Source organism: Dermacentor albipictus, chromosome 9, assembly GCF_038994185.2.
Source record: "Dermacentor albipictus isolate Rhodes 1998 colony chromosome 9, USDA_Dalb.pri_finalv2, whole genome shotgun sequence".
NCBI lineage: Eukaryota > Metazoa > Arthropoda > Arachnida > Ixodida > Ixodidae > Dermacentor > Dermacentor albipictus.
The window spans coordinates 61,454,241-61,474,862 of NC_091829.1; the positions used below are offsets into that span (position 1 = coordinate 61,454,241).

Sequence of the window (20,622 nt, forward strand, 5' to 3'; positions counted from 1 at the left end):
GGTAGGCATTAAAACTTGTGAGGGATGATTCGGCATATTTACTATAGGAAGTTGAATGGAAATTAGTTTGTAATATATAGATTCTGGATTCATCGAATGTATGGCCATGTTCATTCAAGTGGTTGGCTACTGCTTCAAATAAATTTTGTTTTGTATCTGCGCTATGGCCGTGGAGTCTTGTATCAATTGTTTGCTCAGTCTCATATTCCAGTCTAATGTATTGTACGTCACAATTGGCACATTCTAGACAATAAACTACGCTGCTTGAGGCGCAGGGGAAACTCGAAGCTACATTGTGTAATTAGATGCAGTAGTATTAGAGTGGATATAATACGTGACTTTCTTGTTATTGTGGTTTCAATTTTGTTTGCTTTATGTACTCGCGCAATGTACGTTATTTCGCGCAAGTGTTACATTGCCTTTTATGTTAGAGTGAATTGCCCTTTTCATTCCTTTTCCGATAACGCTTTGTATTGATTTAGCGTTTTTTTAACACTGTTTGGAAGCATGTGATCATTACAAACATTTTTAGCTCACATTTTTTAGCGCTCATATATATGTTTTCTCTTGTCATTTGTTCAATGACGTCCCCCTTACTCAATGCTCCCCTTGGGGCCTGTACGGTACTTTGAAATAAATAAATAAATAAATAAATAAATATGTTTCCATGTAGAGCACCTAGGGCCGCCACCGGGACCCGATGTAGGCTTCGTCTTTGTTCTTAACTGGGCATGTTCAGGAATGTCCTTGAAATTAGTGTTGCGTCTATAGGGTACCCTTGAGGGGTGGGGGGGGGGGGTAAATTCCTGGTTACGGGTGTGAATTGCACTTGCAGGGTGTATACCGTCACAACAAAGCACCTCTACGAGATGTCACGTTGTCCTAACGGCAATCAACAGCAGCAAGAACTGAGTCGAGATATACTTTTTATTTGCCCTAACAGAACTAACAAAACAGATCATTCTCGTGCAGAAAGATAGTGCCGGGCACATGGGCTGACCATCCAAAACGTGGTTTGTGCCTAATAAGCGTCGGCAATTCCCACGTGATCTGTCGAAGATTGCAGCGTCATCGCTGGCGCTCGCACGCCTTTAGGAATAAACATCTCTATTGTCGTCGCGCTTACAATTTCTTTACAAAAGAACATCAAAAATATTCGACGAGAAAGTTCGAAAATGTTCTGATACATGAAGGCCCGTCATGCACTGAGCACTAACTTAAGATTTGTTAGCTGTTCAAACGGGTCGAAAGTGAAGAGATATACATGTACGCTTGTCAATATGCATACCTGCATCTTACTTGACATGTCATTGCTCGCACGGAGGCGTTTGTCACATCAGACTAAGATTTTACAGCTTTAAATGAAGAGCAGGCCGAGTCAAAACATGCAACTTCCGAGTGAATAAAAACTGCAGCTTAAGACTGACAAAGGTTCTACGAAAATAAAACAATATATAAAGATTTTGTACATCGAGAGCATATCATATAGGGAAGCTCCAAATCATCTGAGTTTAAAAGTCTCGCTACTGTCAACAGCGTAATTTATGCTAGTGAACAAATATTTCAGTAAGCATACAAGAGTCAAAGAGAACGAAAGTATTCAATGCATTGAAAAATATTGCAGGAAATAAATGTTCCTATGCATACTCTGCGGCAGTATAATTCCGTAAAAGCCACTATAAGTATTTTCTGCTGAAGGCAACATGGCTGAAGAACCTGAAATAATGGCAGAGATTGCTTTTGAGTTAACAAAAAAAACAGCCCTACTTTTTAAATGGTTCCTAATGATAGATGTTTTCTTCTATTCAAACAACAGAAACACCAATAGGATTGTAAACGAAAATAGTTTTCTAGCACGCTGTAAATAACGGTTCCACAAAGCACTTCTCTATCTAAACGAGGTGTCAAGAATCATGCGCGGACACTTCAAGCTTCTAATTACACAAAAATACGCACTCGTAGCCCATCAAGCTTTGTCTTAAAATGAGCTTCCTTAAGCTACGCTAGCGAACAACACAGTTTTTCAAACAGTGAGCGCTGACCAGGACCTGCTGTGTACTTCGACGTTGGAGAAGGATAAAATTGCGGCGACGACGTCTTGTCTCGTAATTTCTAAAAAGCAGTGTTTTGCTGAGCCGTTTCAAATGTCAAAAGAAGCCGGTCTCTGCACATGGTTTAGTTAGTTAGTTGCTCACGCCTGTGAAGGAACGTCAGCGTGGTTTCTCTGTACGGTGTCCTTCTCGCGTTATTATGCGAAAACCGTGGGCGATTGACCTAACTTGCGTACCACTCGGAATATTACGGCTGCTCAGCCCTATGCGTAGCGAGGTGTGTGATCAGTTGAGCTTAGTCTTCAAATGAATTTCCACATAGGTAGCAGCTATTACTGTGACACAGATATTCATCGACGGTTGCTTTCTCTGCAAAACGGAATCCACAATGCGTGCACTAATGCGGTGTTTTATCCCCGTGCATGCTTTGGCGGTGATGACTTAGTCCTGAGTTGTCCGGAAAAGATAGATTACACATATCGCAAACCAAAGCTCCGTATCTACAATTCAAGGTGAGATGACGCTTGAGACTTTCTTTTGCTTTGAATGCTCTAGTACATATAAGGCACACATGGGGTCTCTCGTCCGAGTGAGTGAGCTGGTGTTTACGAAGATTCGATCGTTGCGAGAATGATTTATCACATATTTCGCATTTGTAGGGTCTCTCGCCTGCATGGATGCGCTTATGGACATCTAGATTACAAGAACGCCGAAACATTTTATCACATATTCCGCATTTGTATGGTCTCTCGTCTGTGTGTGTGCGGTAATGTCGAACAAGATGATCAGCCCGGTAGAACTGTTTACCACAGCTTTCGCATTTGTGGTTTTCGCGAGAACGCTTGCTGCAATGTTCTGCGAGCTTCGACTGCTTCAGAGATGATTCATCAGAGGCTTTGTGGATATTGGCTGTGTCACCCGTGTGTTCCATGGGATACCCGTGTAATGCACTCCTTCCGCTGGGAACATTGCCACAGACACCGCCCAACTCTTGCTGTTCTCTTCCTCCGGTTCCAGTAGCATTCCTGCAACTAGACGTACAAAGGAGCTCAAAATGGCCGATTCTACTTACGGGAGGAAAAAAAAGTTAGCCAACACACAGGTTGACAAAAAAAATTGTTCAGCTACTTGCTGAACCTAATTGCTAACTTGCGGCATTTTATCTGTTATCTGCATTCTGGTCTATAGACTGGCAGAAATTGAACACTGGTGCATTTGATTGTTGGTGTTGCTAAACTTCAAGATGAGAACATTCTTCGTTCGAGTAGCATGCAATACAAATCCATGCTTTAATATTGCATCATGCATAACCTACATAAAGCAAGTGCAGGTGAGCGGAAATACCTGGCATGAAACTAAGCTGGTGTAGACATTCAAAATGCACGTGCGTCTTCAACACGCTCAAAAGGAGCATTCAGGGATAACTCCTGAAATGTGCCCCTGCAAGTGAGGCATTCGGCATCGGAAATTACTGTTTTGCAACTGCTAAAATGCGTCCGCGTTTTCAGGACGCCTTTATTTAAGGAAGAGTAAAAAAAGTAGTGCAGAATGATACACTTCTCTAACATGTGAAGGCGAAAGCTTGCTACACCCGTGGTAGTGCATTAAGGTATGGGATCGGAGGGATCAGCCTTCTTGCAAGACATAACGATCCACTGTGAGAATAAACGTATGGCACAGTAGGCGAGCAGGGGCGTGGTACCGCCACGGAGACGACAAAGGTGATTTGCTGCTGGACAGCCTTCAGATTCCCTAGTCAACTCGCCTAGGGAAGACAATGGTATTAAACGTAGACTGTTTTCGAGAGTGAGCAAAGAGGGTTCTGATTTGTACTGACAGGTCTTACTTGCTCCTGCACTGGCGAAATCGAGCAAAGCACATTGACGTCACTTTTACCGTTTGTTTCTTGCTCTCTCACCGGACAGAAAGAAAGAAAGTACTAATTGGGATGAAAGCGGGGCCATCTGGGCTGGGCAAGATGCGGCGACTTGGTTACACAAGCACTTCAACTTGCCCTCTTATCGGTATAAGACGCACATGTGCACTCCGCCTAACGTTTCTCATGTCAAAATTACGTATCGTGCAAAATGAGAACTCCATCTCATCGACAAGTACGGCAGGCTTAATACCTGCGGCTCGGCAATAGCTTAACAAAGTGCTACCTAATACTTTTCTTTTTGCGGCCTTTAGAACATTTCCGTGGAGGTAAAAATATTTCAAATGTCACTTGCAATAGTGTGGACAGTGCAAAAAAGAGACGAGAAGGAAAAGAAGTAAGAAGTGCGTGTGCTAACCGCGCCCGCTCGCTAGCTTCATTCCACCGCCGCTGTTTTTCAAGCGTCAGCACTCGTCAAACGTCACCAGTACTCTGTGAAAACACGCGACGATATAAAACCTAAAATCTGGGTTTTTACGTACTGAAACAGTGATCTGAATATAAGGCATGCTATAGTGGTCGACTTCAGAATAACTTCGAAGACTCTGCTTACTGCGTCGTACCTTTGCTGTATTGCCTCGGTAAACTTGGACATAACCTTGTTTCATTTTACGAGCCTTAAATGAGTATCTGCCCCTCAATATCTTCACATATTCCATTATTGGGAGTGAGCAAGCAGGTTACAAACTTGCAAGTGTACCGCACATTGCAGCCTGTTAGCAGGATGGGAAATCTGGTGAGCTTGTGTAGTTTCGGGTTTGCGGCATGGGGTGCGCACAGTGCCCTGTGGTGTTCCCTCTTTGTAACTCTGTGCGGGTGCGGTGGCGCTATTGCAACCATGAAGTATGTCAAGGCAGGCTGTGTCGGCCGCACGCTCAAAACAGCCTATGCAGTACCTGTTTCAGCCATCAGAGCTAGCCCTCCCATGGAGAACACACCGAATAGAGGCATATTGTTACATCGGTAGCCATTCTTGTCGTCTTTGAGTTGCTTTGCAAGGGAACTTCTCTAAATGCGAACTTACGTGGCGTAGTCTTCAGAATTGGCTGATGCTTCCTCCAGGCAAGCGAGGCTTGTGCTGGGGCTTGCGTTATCGATGCTGCTGATGGTCCTCAGGTGCTGGTAACTTGTGCACCCATTGTCAGTGACACCTGTATGACAAAAGTATTCTAAAAGTTTTCATTCGCAGTTATTGTAGGCCAATTTATGGGAAATGGATATATCATGCTCATTGTGGAAGGCAAGAAACATTTAGTGGTAGGGAAACTTTACAGTTGTGCGTCTGTAAACGGTGCCTTTTGTTTCTGCAACATTCTTGAAATGCAAGAACTTCGTGGCGATGAGGAAGCCGAGCACGATCAAGATTACGCGCTATTGGATTTTTCTGAAGATTATCACGTTTTCTCTGAAAGCACGAGCATTACCACGACAGTGCCCAAAGTGAAAAACGACATGTCAGTTTTCGTGCATGGAACCGCTGGCCCAATATATTTCCTATATTATACAGTAACAAGCACATTAGATGCCTCACGAAGTTCTTGCTTATTGTTCATCTATTACGAGCAGCAGACATAGTCAGACGCAGGCAACGACAAAGTGAGAGTCGGCATTTCTACCGAGGGATTTAAAATTTTTGTTTGAAGTTTGCCCTTAAGTTAATAAACTTCTTGACAGATAGGTGCGCCATCTAACGATGTACTCGCCTCTAAGAAACTCATTATCCCGAACCTATTTGGTGGCTCCGGTAGCTCAAGTTCCTAAGCATCGGTTGAAAGCACTGCATGTTTAACAGCTCATAAGGAACGCCAAAACGGGTGTCCTCGCCAATGTTCCTCTGTAGGCAATCAACAGACTGTAGGACAATTATCAAAAAGATTGCTCAATGCCCATTCTGAAAATCATATAGCAGACACCAGATCAGCTTGGAAAGAAATGAGGAAGTGTTAATTCACGGGGCAATCCCACTGAACTAGGCAACGGAAAGAGTCAAAGCGCGTTAAAGTGGGGACTGCAGGGATAGCGCTGCAAGGATTATAGGCAGGCGCATATGTTATCTACAACTGCGGCGAAATCGCGTGAAACTGAAACGAAAATGCGACAGTAGGAAAAAGAAATGAAAGGAGAGACTTCCCCAGGAAGACCATCGACGCTACTGCAATCAGCAATAAAACTCCAGGGACACGCCGCATTGTAGAATAGACCTTTATTTAGAACTTGAAGGGGGTGGAAGGAAGTTAGCTAAGTATGTTTATGGAATTGTTACGCCCATAAGCCTGAGTCTCTGCGCCTTCGAACGTCACAGAAACGTTTAAAAGCGGATTTCTAACTACCAGAAATAAAGATTTGAGTTTTACCATCTTTGACTTTGGAGGAACTATTGCGATTGCATAAGCGTAATTTAAGAGACTAATCTTCATTGTCTGGTATCGTCAATTTTATCAGTTGCACCATTAAAGCCGCAACATTCGTCAGGCCTGAGAATGTGGCTGCGTAGATACTGGCAGAACGAATGATGCTTCATATATGCAAGGAATGCTAATCGCCTTACAAAAAAGAACATTCAGTTTGAAAAGCCGGTGTTTCAGCATGGCGCAGATTTTCTTCACAAAGCGTTACACTTTTGAAGTAGTGGCATACCCATTGGAAATCGTTGGGTGTTAAGACTCTTACTCTGTCAACACGAATAAAGTTTCAGAAGAGTGTAGTTGGGTTATTTGGTAAAGGCTTGAGGCAACAGAGCGCAAACAACAAGCAAACAATTTTGTGAATCCTTGCCTTACATTTTCATTTATTGTCAACGTTGTTTATGTCGTGGCTCTGACTTGCCTAGCTTGTTATGAACTGACCAACGGTTTAATTGGAAAATATTTCGGGCTGCCCCAAATTGTATGATGTGGCTTCAGCAGTCGGCCACAGCGGGATACGTTGGCTTATAATAACCTGCTACATGTGAGCAATTATCGCACTGGGCAAGAAACATGGCAGTACCGTTACGACCCTTCCGTAAAGACATCTGAAGCGCCACCCTAATAGCACGTCTTAATCTGTATTCGCATCAAAGCACTTGCTTTGTCAACCAGCTTAATCGGTTTGAGGGAAACATTATCAGGATGTTAGGAGGACGAACCGACTGCGATGCTGCTTGGCGAATAAAATCGTAGACCAATGGTCAAGTCATCATTCCATTTACGAGTGAATTATTCGCTGTGTGGAATGCACAGTCTCGGCTTCTGCCCTTATCATCTAGGAGCGTCCTTTAGCTGACAACCGATACAAGAATCTATTCATTCAAAAGCTTCTACTGCATAAGTTATGTATCAATTTGCATATATTCAGATAACCGCAAATTTCTCACTAAGCACAGTTATAAACTGGCTCATGTGGAAACCGTCTTGACGGTGCTGGTAAAGTGCATCCTCATACACAATAAATGTACCGTTGCCCCGGCAACCATAGGGGCTATCTCCTATGTTTGCTGTGAACTGCCTTCGCAAGTTCCACTGGTGGCAGAGGACCATCGCCTACGTACCATCGACGTTGTAAGTCCCGTCGGTTATCGGCGTGGGCTGTGTGCTCCACTGGTACTTCCAGGCGTCATCAGAAATGCTGCAATAATTAAGGTATTAGACAATTACTAGCTGTTACAAAAATTGTTCATTTGATGTTCTATCAAAACAATGTTCACAAGAAGTAAAGTCGTGTTTTGTAATCGGGCTACTTGCAATAGTTCGTTCTCATCAAAGACTATGCTGGCTGTCATAGGACGAAAAGCACAGTCGGGGCACTATACTGTGCAGAACACTCATCCATCATAGTCGAAACAGCACCTTCGCTTGCACGAACACTGTCAGTTTAACTGTTGGAGTAGTTACAAAGGGTCCTATGTAGTTTGCTCCCCTGCCACATTGACAGAATCCCAACAATAATTTCGGAATAAAATGTTAATGCATTGAACATATTCTTTGCATCAATAAAATAGGTTGAATTATAACAACGACACTGCGCAGATGGCTTCTGCAATTATGACGCAAACCTGCACAATTATTTGAAAAATTCCCATTCCTACCTGCATCGCCGTGGTGAATGTGGCGTTTTCACGCCGATTGCAATGATGACTCACGGATCCGGCAGCTATGAGTAATAGGTCGTATTATTTGAATTATTTTAAGGTATGGGCTCAAATGACTTGTTCTGAAGAATACAAGCATATTTCTGTCTCTTAGCCAAGTAAGAATTTGAACACTTAGGAAAAAAAAATAGGATTGGAATGAATGATGATGGAATAGAATGGTGCTTAAAAATGCGTGTTTTTAAGCGATGAAAAGTTTGCTTCTATGTCACTCACCGGAGATGATCTCAGAATTCTTAGAAGAATAAAGTTTATTGGGAGAACGGCATGCAAAATATACTAATAACGATACAATGGTCAGCATGAAAGCAGCTGAAATGCGACGTGCTTTTGCATTTGTTCACAAGTGGTAAAATGTTCCGTTGAATACCACGGCATTCCACAGATTTATCATTGCGGAACAAGGTCACCCCAGTTTGCTCTTTGAAAAAGAAAACGATTTAAAACAGTGTAATTTAAACTTCATTCGTCAAAACATTAAAAATTGAAACAAATTCCTTCATCAGCCAAACAACTCCAAGCGGGAAAAGTGTTATCTCTGTAATGCATAGTTGTTGCCCTTAACCACCACATGGAAATGGAAGAGCAATCGTTTTAAACGAACTTGTGGCATTTCATCAACAGGGATTATGTTTTGAAAAAAAAAAAGCTTTGAGTGGGCAGTACTCAATTGTTCGCAGTTTTTTTAATTGATAAATAACAGTATTGTTGTGGACTCTGCCGAGTTGTCTAGAAAACACTTACGGCTCAGCGCACCAAGTCTTCACTGCGGTTAAAACTAATTCCGAGGTTTTTGGTGCAAGAGCGACGAGTTGATAAAACGCATAACACAGAAGTGGACTGACCATCAATTTCCACCACCGTAACTTCTGTGACGATCACATAAATGCAAACACCGCCTTTCTAGCAGTGTCCTTTCATCGAAATTCGGCGGTCGCACCTGGGACTGGATCCGGCACTTCGAGCTACAGCATCCCGTGGCGGGTATACAGTGGCGATAATTGTACATAATCGAAAAATGTTTTCTTCTTTAAGTACGTTCGCTTGAATTGCTGAGAAATCTTATCCCGAGCTCTAAACAGCTAACTTTGCGCTGAACATCGCAATATCTTCGCACTGCTGGTGCATCAACGCGTCTAGATCTAAGATAACCTCCGGTTGAAAAGCTGAAGTTGGCTGTCAAAAGGACCCGTTTTAGGTTGGAACTAATGTACAGATATATAAGCCTATTATGTGGGCCGTGTCCAAGGGTAACTGTATTGAATGAAGAATTAACAATTGGTAAAACTCACGTTGTGGAGGCACCCAAAGTAGATGAAGCGCACGGGGTATCGTCTCAGGTAGTACTTGAGGTTACCTCGTCCATCGCACTACGTCGTAACACGTCGTACTACGTCTGTCGTCCGTAGCCTGTTTCATCATCCATGCCTGATGTTTCGATGCCGTGTAACTGGCGTGTGTTCACGAATGCAATGTTGAATCCCCGCCCATGCGCACTCAGTGCCAAGAAAGAGCGGAAAATAATAAAAAATTTGTCGCCTCGGGATTTGGATTAAAATGATAACCCTCGGTTGGAAATAAACGAGGCGTTTGAGTCCACCATGAGCTTGACGCGACTGCAAATTCTTGAACGCCAGCGGGGGCGCCCCGATAAACCATGCTATCTTTCCGCCGAATGATCTACCCGAACTCTCCCTCACTTACATCAACAAAAACAAAAATGTAGAATTATCGGATGATATCGGAACTTTTTATTCATGGTCCTCTAAAACTAGTGCACATGTTGCTGGTAAGAGCTTGTTGCTCGTGTAAGCAATCGCGGAATTGCAGGAGGTATACAAGCTAAGTTACGCCCCACTAGCTTACGATTGCCAGACGATACAGCTCTGCTGACTGCTGTGGCACTCTGTGGCTCAGTTGAAATGAAACAGGTAGTTCTTATCACCCCATGAGTGCATTGCGCTCGGTTTGTTCTGTTGCCCGCAAGCTGCAGAGCTGTCTTCGCTAACCCCTAGCAACACAGAACTACAACTGCTTCGCTCTTGGCGCAATTATTCGGTAATTAACGCTTATGCGCAGTGCGTACCCGTAGCTCAGTCAGTCCCCACACATTGGGGACAGTTTTGTGTGGGTGCTCCAAAGTGGCATATTACGTTTCACGCCTAGCACGTGGAGTACTGTTGTCGTTAAAGAAAATACGCTGCTGCCCACTTCGCACCTCATAGAGGAATTACCCTTAAGGGTAATTTTTAAGGGTAAGTAATTACTGTAGCATATGTCATAGATGGTGGAGGTGAAAGCCTGCGCGCTCAAGAGAGATTATATCACTCGACATTTTCATTCGAATTCATTGTTGCTTCTTATTGCTTCGTTTTCCAACTAAATGTCGTGTGTTCGAGAACCCTAATTTAAGCTACCTTCATTAACGGTGCCTTAGTCACACTCACGCTAATTAACACAAAATGTCGTGGGTTCGACTCCTATCTAAAGTGGTGAGTTCGAGTGCCCTAATTAACTCTGCAATAATTAACTGTGTCTTCTTTGGCATGATTAGCAGCGTCGATGTGGCAGCGATGTGAAAGAAGATGACGACGAAAAAACGAGCAGTCGCACAAGCACTGCGATTTTCTGTGCAATCACAAGCCGACCTTGAAACAGATCTAAGGCTTTCCGCATTAAACATGTCCGATGACGGGTAGACTGCATAGCGTGAGCATTGCTGAAGTGCGACGTACTACTGCAAATGTTCACAAATGGTAAAGGGTACCGCAGCATATTGCGCCTTTCGACTTCATGATCATGGTAGTGTAAGGTCGCGAAAATTTGCTTTTTTTTTAAACGATTCGGAGCCCTGTAATTTAAATTTCATTGGTAAAAGAAACCTTAAAAACAATACATTGGCAAAACTACTCCAAGCGGGAAAAAGGTCAGCTTGCCCAGCAGTTTCCTTCCTTTTTATTATACATTGGTCGCCCATAGGCAACAGGCCATACAACAAGCGATCGTCTTAAACCTTACTGTGGCTTTTCCTCCACCGAGCTTATGTTTAAGTTACCGTACTTTATTGTCTCTGATATCTTTGTAGCAAGTTGGTTAACACAGACACATGCGTACAATTTACCGCTGCCGCACAGCACACGAAATAACCGACGTGCGCATAATCTATTGCATCATACACCGCATGCAGTAATAAGTTAAATACGTTCATGTTTAAACACACTGTAGATGAAATATGCCGACAAGGTATGTTTCTGCTTCTTTAGTCTCATTCTTCAAATATACATTTCAACACTTGTTGCAATCTGCGTCACTGCAACATAGATAACCTCTATATTTCTTTATTTCTTTTGTTTTGGTGGAACATACTTGCGTTTCTTCATTAAAATAATGAACATTTCTAGCTATTACTTCTACCTTCTATATGTGATACTTTTGTATATGAACAATAGGAACTGTAGGGTGAGCTTATATAGTAACATAATTGAATATGTGCCCTTGAGAGGGAGCGCGCCGTCCCGTTGTTTCTTTTGTCTGTGTGGGCTTCTGGCGCCGTTTCGGAATAAGGTTTGTGTATTCGCATTTATTCTGCTACTTTTGTTGACGCCACACAGCCAAATATGTGCAGCGATTCAACTCACGTGATGTTACCTTGTAAGTCTTTCTTTACTGCAAAACACGGGGAAGGCGGGAGTAGACAAGTCCACTTGTCGAAACGTAGGCTCCTGCTTTCACCTTGTTCTCGTTTTGCTCATTAACTCTACTGGTTTATGTGGCATCTATGTCGCAATATGTAGTTAAGTAAAAGGAGGTAAATGAACCACAAAAAATAAATCGATGACATTAAGCAAATATTTTCATAAAGAATACCAAAATTTTACCTGAAGAAACATATAAATCAACATTTAGGCAGAATTCTTCTCACGATCAATGTCGACTTTATTGCGACAAAAAGCTCTGGTTACTTGTCCGGGGTAGAACAACACATACAAACCTAAACTCTTCATTTATCTTACAAAAAATTGCACCGACTATTATGATACTTCCTAGCACCTTATTTGAGCGCAGCTCTAGACGTGTTTTCATTTCGCGATGTATTGGCTGGTGCGGACAGTCTCTCGTGCGGCAGGTTGCAAACGGAGCCAATTGGGGCGCGACTGCCTCGCTAAGTGGGAGATCGCGAGAGGCAGCGCGTGGGTGACGTGGGGGCGCGATTCACCGCCGCCGCCATATTCATCACTAGAGTGTCGTAATCGCATTGTGCTCATGCCGTCGTCCTGATACCACCCTCGCCGAAGCATCGACGTCATTTTTGTTGGTTATATTGCGGCAGTTACGCTGTCGTCATTGTGCCGGGATTAGGCCGTCGTCATGCCATCGTTGTCATTGCGTCATCGTCCAACAGACGCTATCATGCATTCGTTGTCATACGGTACAGTCATCGTGCCGCCTTGGCTGTGCGGTCGTCGTCATTATCGCTGTTTCATGTGGCTGCCTTACAGTCGTCGTCAGGTCATCCTTATTATACAATCATTCACGACTTAAAAATGCGCCTGTCATTGTCGTCATGCTGTTGTCATTGTACGGCTTTATCATTATATCAATATCTTCCCTCAAATTTTAAATTAAGTTTTCAGGTGGTACGGGCCAAAAGCATGATCTAATTATGAGGTACGCCGTAGTGGGGGACTCCGCAAATTTTGACCACCTTGGTTTCTTTAACGTCCACCTAAATTGAAGTGCACAGGTGTGTTTTCATTTCGCCCCCATCGAAATGCGGCCGTCATGGCCGCGATTTATCCAGCGACCTCGTAACGACATTCATTCTTATTCCATCATCATTGCGTTAGCGTCATGCAGTCATTATGCCTCCAGGCTCATAGGTTACCTTGGTAAGCGAAAGTCATAGCAAAGTGGTACAATATTTGAGCGTGTGGCATATAGTCGAATCATCAAAAGTAAGAATTATCCCTGCACTCTGAAATGAACGTCACTTGAGCAACATGGCCCGTCACTGCATTGCTCGATTGCTTTAGACACCCGTCGTGGTTGCTCAGCGGCTGTAGCGTCGGGCTGCTTACCACAATCGCCGGATCGAATTCAGGCCTCTGCGGTTGCATTTAGATGAGGCTGAAATGCGAAAACACCCGTTTACTGAGATTTAGGTGCCCGATAAAGAACCCCAGGAGGTAGAAATTTCTGCAGCCGGCCACTATGACGTGCCTCAAAATAAGGAAGTGGTTTTGTCACGTAAAACCCCATAATTGAATTTTGTCTTTAGACGGACCCTTTTCTCTTTACTATCTTTGTAAACGAATATGCCGTACACTCTAAGCCAAAAAGGACTAAAACGGGTATGGCTGTTAGTCTCTTGGGGGACTAAATGACCTGCCACAGATTTTGAACCAATTTTGGACTAACTGCGGGAGCAAATGCAGCGGCCTAACTGGGGGAGCAACTACTGCAGACTAAAAGTGAGGGCAACTTTTAGACCCTCCCAGTTAGTCCCTAGAGAATCAACGGTTAGTCTGTTAAGGTTAGTCCACAGGGAGTAACTGCAGGAGCAACTTTTAGTCCTTCCCAGTTAGTCCGAAATCACTTTTCCAATGATTCCAGGTTGCCATAGCTTTTCAAGCAAAAACAATGATCGAACTCAAGTAACCCATGTTTATTTTTGATTACATATTGCCACCATCATCTTGAGCCACAATTAACAAAACAAATAAAGGAATACTAGCATACAAATGCCAAGTCCTTGGTATACAGTAATGACATATAGATACAGAAGATAAAAAAATTGACTGGAAATATGCAGCAGTTCAAACAAAATAAAACAACTCCAAAGTATACAGCAGATGGAACGTGTCATAGCCAGAGTAAAATCATGAAAATGAAATTAAGTCAGGAGCAGTCACAGTCAAATATAAGTTAGAAGCACTCGATAACCCCCGAATGCAGAGATCTAACTTGGCTCGAACTTGACTTCTGGCAGTCTCAAGACAGCTTCGCCGCGCGTCGTAAATCGTGCTTGATCTTGCGGACGACTTGGGAACGACTTGGCTGCGTCGAAGTCCGCTCAAGTTTGAAGTCTGCTCCCGGGCTAGCTTGAAACTGACTTCGTGTGTTATTCCAACATGGCAGCCTCCCGAACGGACGTCGCGCGGAGGTTAGCTGCTTTCGAGTTTGCTTGCTACGCCATGGATACAGCATTTTCAGAGGCGCAGCCCTTGCCGAAAATTCCGCGACCCACCCTACGTGACCGAGGGAATTCGATGGAGCTGTACGACGACGAACAATTCCTCGGTCGCTACAGATTCACGAAGAACGCCGTGCGACTTCTCGCTACGTTGCCTATCCGGGTAAGCTGGGACAATAGAGGACCGACTGTGTGCCTCCTATGCTGCAGTTGCTGATGGCTGTGATGTTTTACGGCGCTGGCACGTTTCAAACAGTCACCGGAGGTCCGGTCCGCATTCCTCAGTCAACAGTGTGCCGCGCAGTAGGAAAGGTGACTCTGCTCATCGCGAAGCACCCGCGCTGGTACTGGTGCGCTTCCCGCAGTCGCGGAAAGATTGATTGCGAGCGTATTTTCTTATCTCCTGTGACTACACATAACAAAAAGTAGCCCAAATAAGTCAGTCATGCAGAACATGTCCGCTTACCAGTTTTGTGGCGCTTTCCCTGTTCTTCCGCAGCTTCCTCTTTCCGCTTTTGCTTCAGGTTGGTCCAGCATTTTTTCAGTTGCAGGTGATCGCGCCGCGTAATCCCGTGGTTGGCATTCAAATGTTTTGCTATTTCTTTCCATGTCTGATTCTTCTTGGTCAACGACGCGACGTAAGTTTTCTTGCATTCCACAATATGCTTGTAGCCGTTCAGGAGTGTCGTCGGCAGGCTCCTTTCGTCTTCTTTAAAACGGGCTGCCGTGTTGCGTTGCGGTGCATTCTCTTGGGAGCAGACCGTACGTGAGTGCGACATTTCAGCGTCAAAGCCTGTTGACAGAACAGCAATTTCGTACCAAATGCGGCGCGCGGCCGTCGCGCGAGCCCCACAACTTGTTTTCCTAACAGACGACACTTTGCTAGCGGACGACACGCACTGCCGATTTGCGATGTCTACGACGGTGCCGCACTCTCCCTCTCGTTGTTCTCGACAAACCCTCCATGCGAAGCAGGCAAATCGTTTGCACGTGTCATTTTATTTATTTATTTTGTTTTCTATCGGGTGTTGTCACCCATATGGGTCCGGGCAGGGGACTCAACGGCGCTCGGTACTCTTTGTTCACAGCACATGTTGCAGTTTTTTTTCTTGTTTGTGACTCCGGCCTAGTGCGTTCGAATAGGTTGGCTTTTTCTTCAAAGGGTCACGTAGCCCGAGCAGAACACGGGCCGTCGCCTTCGTTCTGGAATGCCTAGAGGCGAAAAGGGACGCGCGAGCTCCCTCAGAAACCGACCGTATGCCTCGTCTCGGCCTCTTGTATCCGGTTGCCGGCCCAGACGGCGCATGAACGCCTTGCGGCAATCGAGAACAAAAGCCGAGAAAGAAATGACAGACGAACAGACGGGGGCATGATCGCCAGACGCTGCCTCAGGATATCGAGACGACGGAAGAGTGCGCGCGCGCCCGCCGGGACCCCGACGAGCCGAAGTAGCCATCGGCCGGCGGCGGACAAAGGGGGCCGCCGCCGGCAGAGAAAAACACGTACGTACCTTCAGACGCCCCGATGTGGTCTCCCCGGGACCCGACTTGCGCGCGCTTACCCGGAGTGCACGCAAGCAGGGCCCGATTCCCGCCAAAATGTTAGCCAATGGCGAAAGCCTGTTGACCTTCGTGTGGGCGGGATGACAGCAGAGCGACAGTGTTTTATGACCCGCTGCCACCCCGTCCAGGCAGGGAGGAGAGGGACACGGAGCTCCCCTCTCTAAAGGGACTAAAGTCAGAGGACTAAATTGTGCCGTTGATCCCCACCGTCGACCGTTACCTTGCAAGGACGAACATTTAGTCCCACAAATTTGCGCACGACACTTCGCCTCTGCACACGGCACGCACGGTGGATTAACCGTTGATCCAAAGGTCCAACGGCTGCCGTTAGTCCCCTTTTCCCCGTTTTCGGCTTAGAGTGTAGTACGTACGCATTTCACAAAGCTGCAAGGAGTGCTGAGCACGACAAGCATGCTAGCACCACCTCCACCATACCGTGTGCTTAGAATAACGGTTGATATGGTGCGTGTTTCATATATCAGAGCTCATCTCCGTACCAAAAGTTGGACAGTGGAGGCATAGTTGTACCACGGGCACCATTACGCGCCATCTGTGATTTGCTTTGTGCAAGCAAATTTTTTCAAACGTACGCTCACCTAGCGATGTTTTCCGGAATGGGCAATGTCTCCTCCATGCCAGCGCGGCTTGTACTGGGCTGTGCCTGATTGATGCTGCTGCTGGACACCATAGGTGGGGAACTACTGATTCCGCTTTCAGTGGCATGTGTATGGCCTGAGAGAGTAACAGGTGTTAGCTTGTCCCTGTTCAAGGGTCATTCAACGAGCGTCATTCAGTGCTGAAAAAAAAACACAGATTTAGTTGAGGTTTAGTGATAGGGTAACCTGACTTCAGTGCTTCCGTATGCGGTGCTCTTTTTGGAAATATGCCTTCAATACACGACAAAAGAGACGTGTGTGACGGAATTCATGCAGTGCAGAATTTCCCCCAAAATATGTGCTGTAGTTAGTACACCAGGAGACAACACAACATTGCTCCATGCTGAACACGAGATTACGCATTTTTAACGCGATAGCTCTACGCGCATGGTGTTGCAGATAATCCGGTGTCGGCGTTAGGGGCAGGCGTTGACCGTGTTGTGAGCAAAAAATCACTCCGAATCATGCATACCGAACCACGCAGGCCTTCCGTGTAGCGCGAATGCGTTACTGAAATAAATGAATTCAAGTAAAATGCGTCAGAAACATAGTAAAGCACGACTGAACATAACTACAGACATGATAGCATCAGATTGCGACTTGAATATACGAGAAAACATCCTTTATGTCGGAACTCAAACACAAACCCATTTACCAGGGTTTCTACCACTCATAGAGCGGCGTGCCCATTTCTATGCAAAAGCATCCCGATGGCGCTCGCCACCGAGAATCCGCGGCCCACGTAATAAGCGGCGTTTCTACGAGAAAGCTCGCTTCGTGCATAGCGTTTGCCGCCAGCGTTTCCCGGTAAACAACACAAGCTGCAGTTACCGGGAAGCGCCAGAAGCAGGCAGGTATCTTTGAATGGTATCGCGTTGCACTCCTAAACTCGAAGCTAAAGCGTCCTGCAAATTTTGTTGCGACTGTAATCGGAGTGATATCTTGGCTCTACATTTCCAGCAATAAGCATGTTTGAGGCTTTACTAAGGTGCCGATGAAAAATGTGCATAATTCCGTAAGCTAGGTTTTCCACAAAGTGAACTTTCCTTAATGATAAAGGCCGCGTTCTCGCTATAGGAAAGCTGCTTAGTAGAGCAGAAATCTAAAGTTGAGCTCGGGGTATTCTGGCTAAATACATGAGAAATGTGCGGTAAGAATTGCTCTAAATATGCTGAGGTCTGTTGCACTTAGAAGAAAGTACAAATGGAGTGACTGGAGCAAACGAAGTTTTGTGTTGGCTGTGAATGTTTTTATAAAATTTTTTCACTATGGACGAATTTCTGAAACATGAACAATACCAAACTTTCAAATCTAATGGAGCAATAAAAAGGATAACACAGTTTTGAAAACATAATAATATATCTAAGGTAGTCCAAACGATATAATATGGGGCGCTCTGAAATATACTATATTGTAGGTAGGACTTCTTGAAAAATCTCGTTAACACTTAAAATTTTTCTAAGATGGTAATTCATGAATCAATACTGCCCGCCTCAGGTGCTCTAGCACATGCCGTATTACGGAGCTGTGATATCCATTTTTTTGTGGGGGGCAGAGCTACAAATTTGCAAACTATGTCCTTGTCAGTTGTGTTGTCCAACTATGGCTATCACGCTATATGGTTTTCACGCACCAACTTTCATATCAGCTATCGTGTTAATTCGCGTTGGGGCTGTTGATACGGACACCGACACGCTGACGCTCGTAAAGTCTGTCCTCTTCTGCAGTATATGCACCGCTGTCGTGGCCTATGCAAATGTTCTTTCCGTTGTGGGATGTTAAGCGTCTTCGCAAGCGGCATCGATGGTCGAAAGCCATGCCGTACGTACCCGTAACGTCCTCGGAATAGCTGAGGCTCTTGAACGCGTTCCACAAGTCTTCGAAGAAGTCGTCAGAAGTCCTAGAATTGGACATATGTATTAGTATCGCACTCATTGCTTCCAGGTAACGCGGGAAATATCTGATGAAACTTTTGTAAAAGCACAATTTGTGCATACATGCACAATTGAAAAAGCACAATTGACTTGTACACTTGTGCACTTGTGTACACTTGTGACTTGTGCACAAGTCAATTGTGCACATAAAAGCACAATTGACTTGTACATACATGCAAGTCAAGTTTTGTTTACTTTAGTGTAGAACTTGAGCTTTTGTTCACTTACGGCGTTTCTGATTAGTGCTTTTTAGTTGAGTATATGTGTTCAGTTTTCTAACTGTCGTGGCGTCGACTCGTGCAGGAGAATCGCAATGATAATTTCCGAATAGGCGCACCGGAAATCTTTTTATCCAATTGTTCTATAAAATAGGGTGAGGCTCAAAAGAAGAGGCTGCGTGAACTTCTTGCACGCTTTGTTTCAAAGCAGAGGTGTAATAAAATGAGATGCTCCTTCCACGCCGGATTGGATTAGCAATCGCCCTGGTGGTATTAGGATTTTCACGGGAATTTAAATGAACGACGAATTATGGATCCGTGCCATGAGGAATATATCGTAAAAATAATTAAAATTGCGAGCATCATGGCTTCTAAAGAATAATAGTGAACCGACAATTGCCTCTTAGGGAAGACTCATTTTGAAGACTTGAGAAGAGAAGGACTCATCAGTTCAAGTTAAGCATATGTACGAAAATGTGTTGTTGAGAGCTTGCTTGAAATATAACACGCATGACGCGCTCCTGCGAAGTCCTGTTTTTGGGGACCACATCCTGGCTGTCCAGCGTGCCCGCGATGCGGCCAGCAGACTAGATTTGTCAGTCCTGTCATGGGATTAGCCAGGTGTGCGTTCATTAGCGTTTTCCTGGACCCAATAAAAGTTTATTCTCTCACTCACTCACTCAGGTATGACACGTGCAGCTGGCTTTCCGAAAAATTTATTTATGTTTCAGGGGCATGAACAAGGCGAAATTGCAGGCATAAGCCTCAGAAAAGAAACGTGAATGAAGGGACGGGCATCTGCAGTTGTATACCGCAAATCATTCTAATTTGCGACTTATTTACCATGGCACCAAAAAAGTGCCGGCATTGCGGAATGAGGAGCGACAAACATGTTCTTTGATAGAAGCATTTGCAACCCGCAGTGACATTACTTTGGACCTTAACGATAAACAGCCGCAGCTGTGCTTTCCGTGAAAATATTTTCGCATCACCGTGCATCAACGCACAAAAAAAAGGTAAAAATGTCGCCCACGTACTACGCTGTCTGAAGTTGTCTGTCAAAGGCCTGCTTTGAAGTAGGAACAAATCTATAGCTGTCAACGCCTGCGTTCCGGGTTATACGTACGGGGAACAATATTAATCGAGAATTGTTACAAGCGGCAAGACTCACATAGTGCTACAGTCGGAAGTGCATGAAGCGCCCTCGAAGAATTCCTGGCTTGTGCTCGGAGTTGCTTCGCCGTCGAAGGTAAACGCAGGAGGCGTGTTTCCGTTGTTGCTTTTTTCAGCCATGGCTGTTTCGGCGCCTCTGCAGCACTAGCGTCTGTTTTGTGACAGAAGCACGCGGAATCATAGCGCATGCGCAACAGTGCCGATGAGGAAAGGGAAAAAATGAAACGATTGGCTCTTTGAAAACTAGAAGGCAACCGTAGAGCTCATTTGAAAAAAGAAGCGATAGAGTGGCGCCACTACCTCGGCGACAAAATACTCATATTTTAACGGTACAAGAGGCATTCTAATCCCTCGCGCTGCCTTCCCAGCAAATGATCACAACCGTTTAACCCCCTCTCCCAGTGAAAAACCGTTGACATGAAATGTCTTTTTTAAGGGCAACCCTTATATTCTGATGGGTCGAAAATTTGACCGTCCGGCGTTATGGTATCAAAATTCAAGCGCATGCGTCAGTATTTCTTTATCAATAATAACAGAATGAGTTCGATCACATTTCTTCGCGTTTAACGGACACCCTTCTAAATAAGCAATGTGGCCACAAAACCGTGTACGTGTGGTTTACCGGTTTTGTTCATGCCTGGCGAGCAACGTACACGTACGTGTCTTATGACGTTTTGAGGAGTATCATTACGTCTGCATGAACTGGAAACGCATCTGTGGTGGATAGTTAGCGCTGTCTGTATGCCTAATTTGCCTTTCCGTGTCCCTCT

The 20,622-nt window shown here is 44.8% G+C and overlaps 1 protein-coding gene across 1 annotated transcript; it reads right to left on the bottom strand.

The window, feature by feature from the left end:
• Window positions 1-909: 909 nt before the first annotated feature.
• LOC139050007 (zinc finger protein 211-like) lies at window positions 910-20,157 on the bottom strand. Its single transcript, XM_070526076.1, has 6 exons — window positions 19,851-20,157; window positions 18,357-18,427; window positions 16,468-16,603; window positions 7,517-7,593; window positions 5,012-5,138; window positions 910-3,082 (listed from the first exon to the last, which is right to left on the bottom strand). The coding sequence occupies exons 1-6, from the start codon at window positions 19,970-19,972 to the stop codon at window positions 2,449-2,451; spliced, it is 1,167 nt and encodes a 388-aa protein (XP_070382177.1). The 5' UTR covers window positions 19,973-20,157; the 3' UTR covers window positions 910-2,448.
• Between the last annotated feature and the right edge of the window lie 465 nt (window positions 20,158-20,622).

Excerpts from the sequence above, each read along its gene's own strand:
- LOC139050007 (XM_070526076.1), bottom strand. The coding sequence starts at position 19,972 with ATGGCTGAAAAAAGCAACAACGGAAACACGCCTCCTGCGTTTACCTTC. Across the intron at positions 18,428-19,850 it reads ACTTCCGACTGTAGCACTAT|GACTTCTGACGACTTCTTCG; the intron begins GTGAGTCTTGCC and ends GTCCAATTCTAG. Across the intron at positions 3,083-5,011 it reads AATTCTGAAGACTACGCCAC|TTGCAGGAATGCTACTGGAA; the intron begins GTAAGTTCGCAT and ends TTGTACGTCTAG.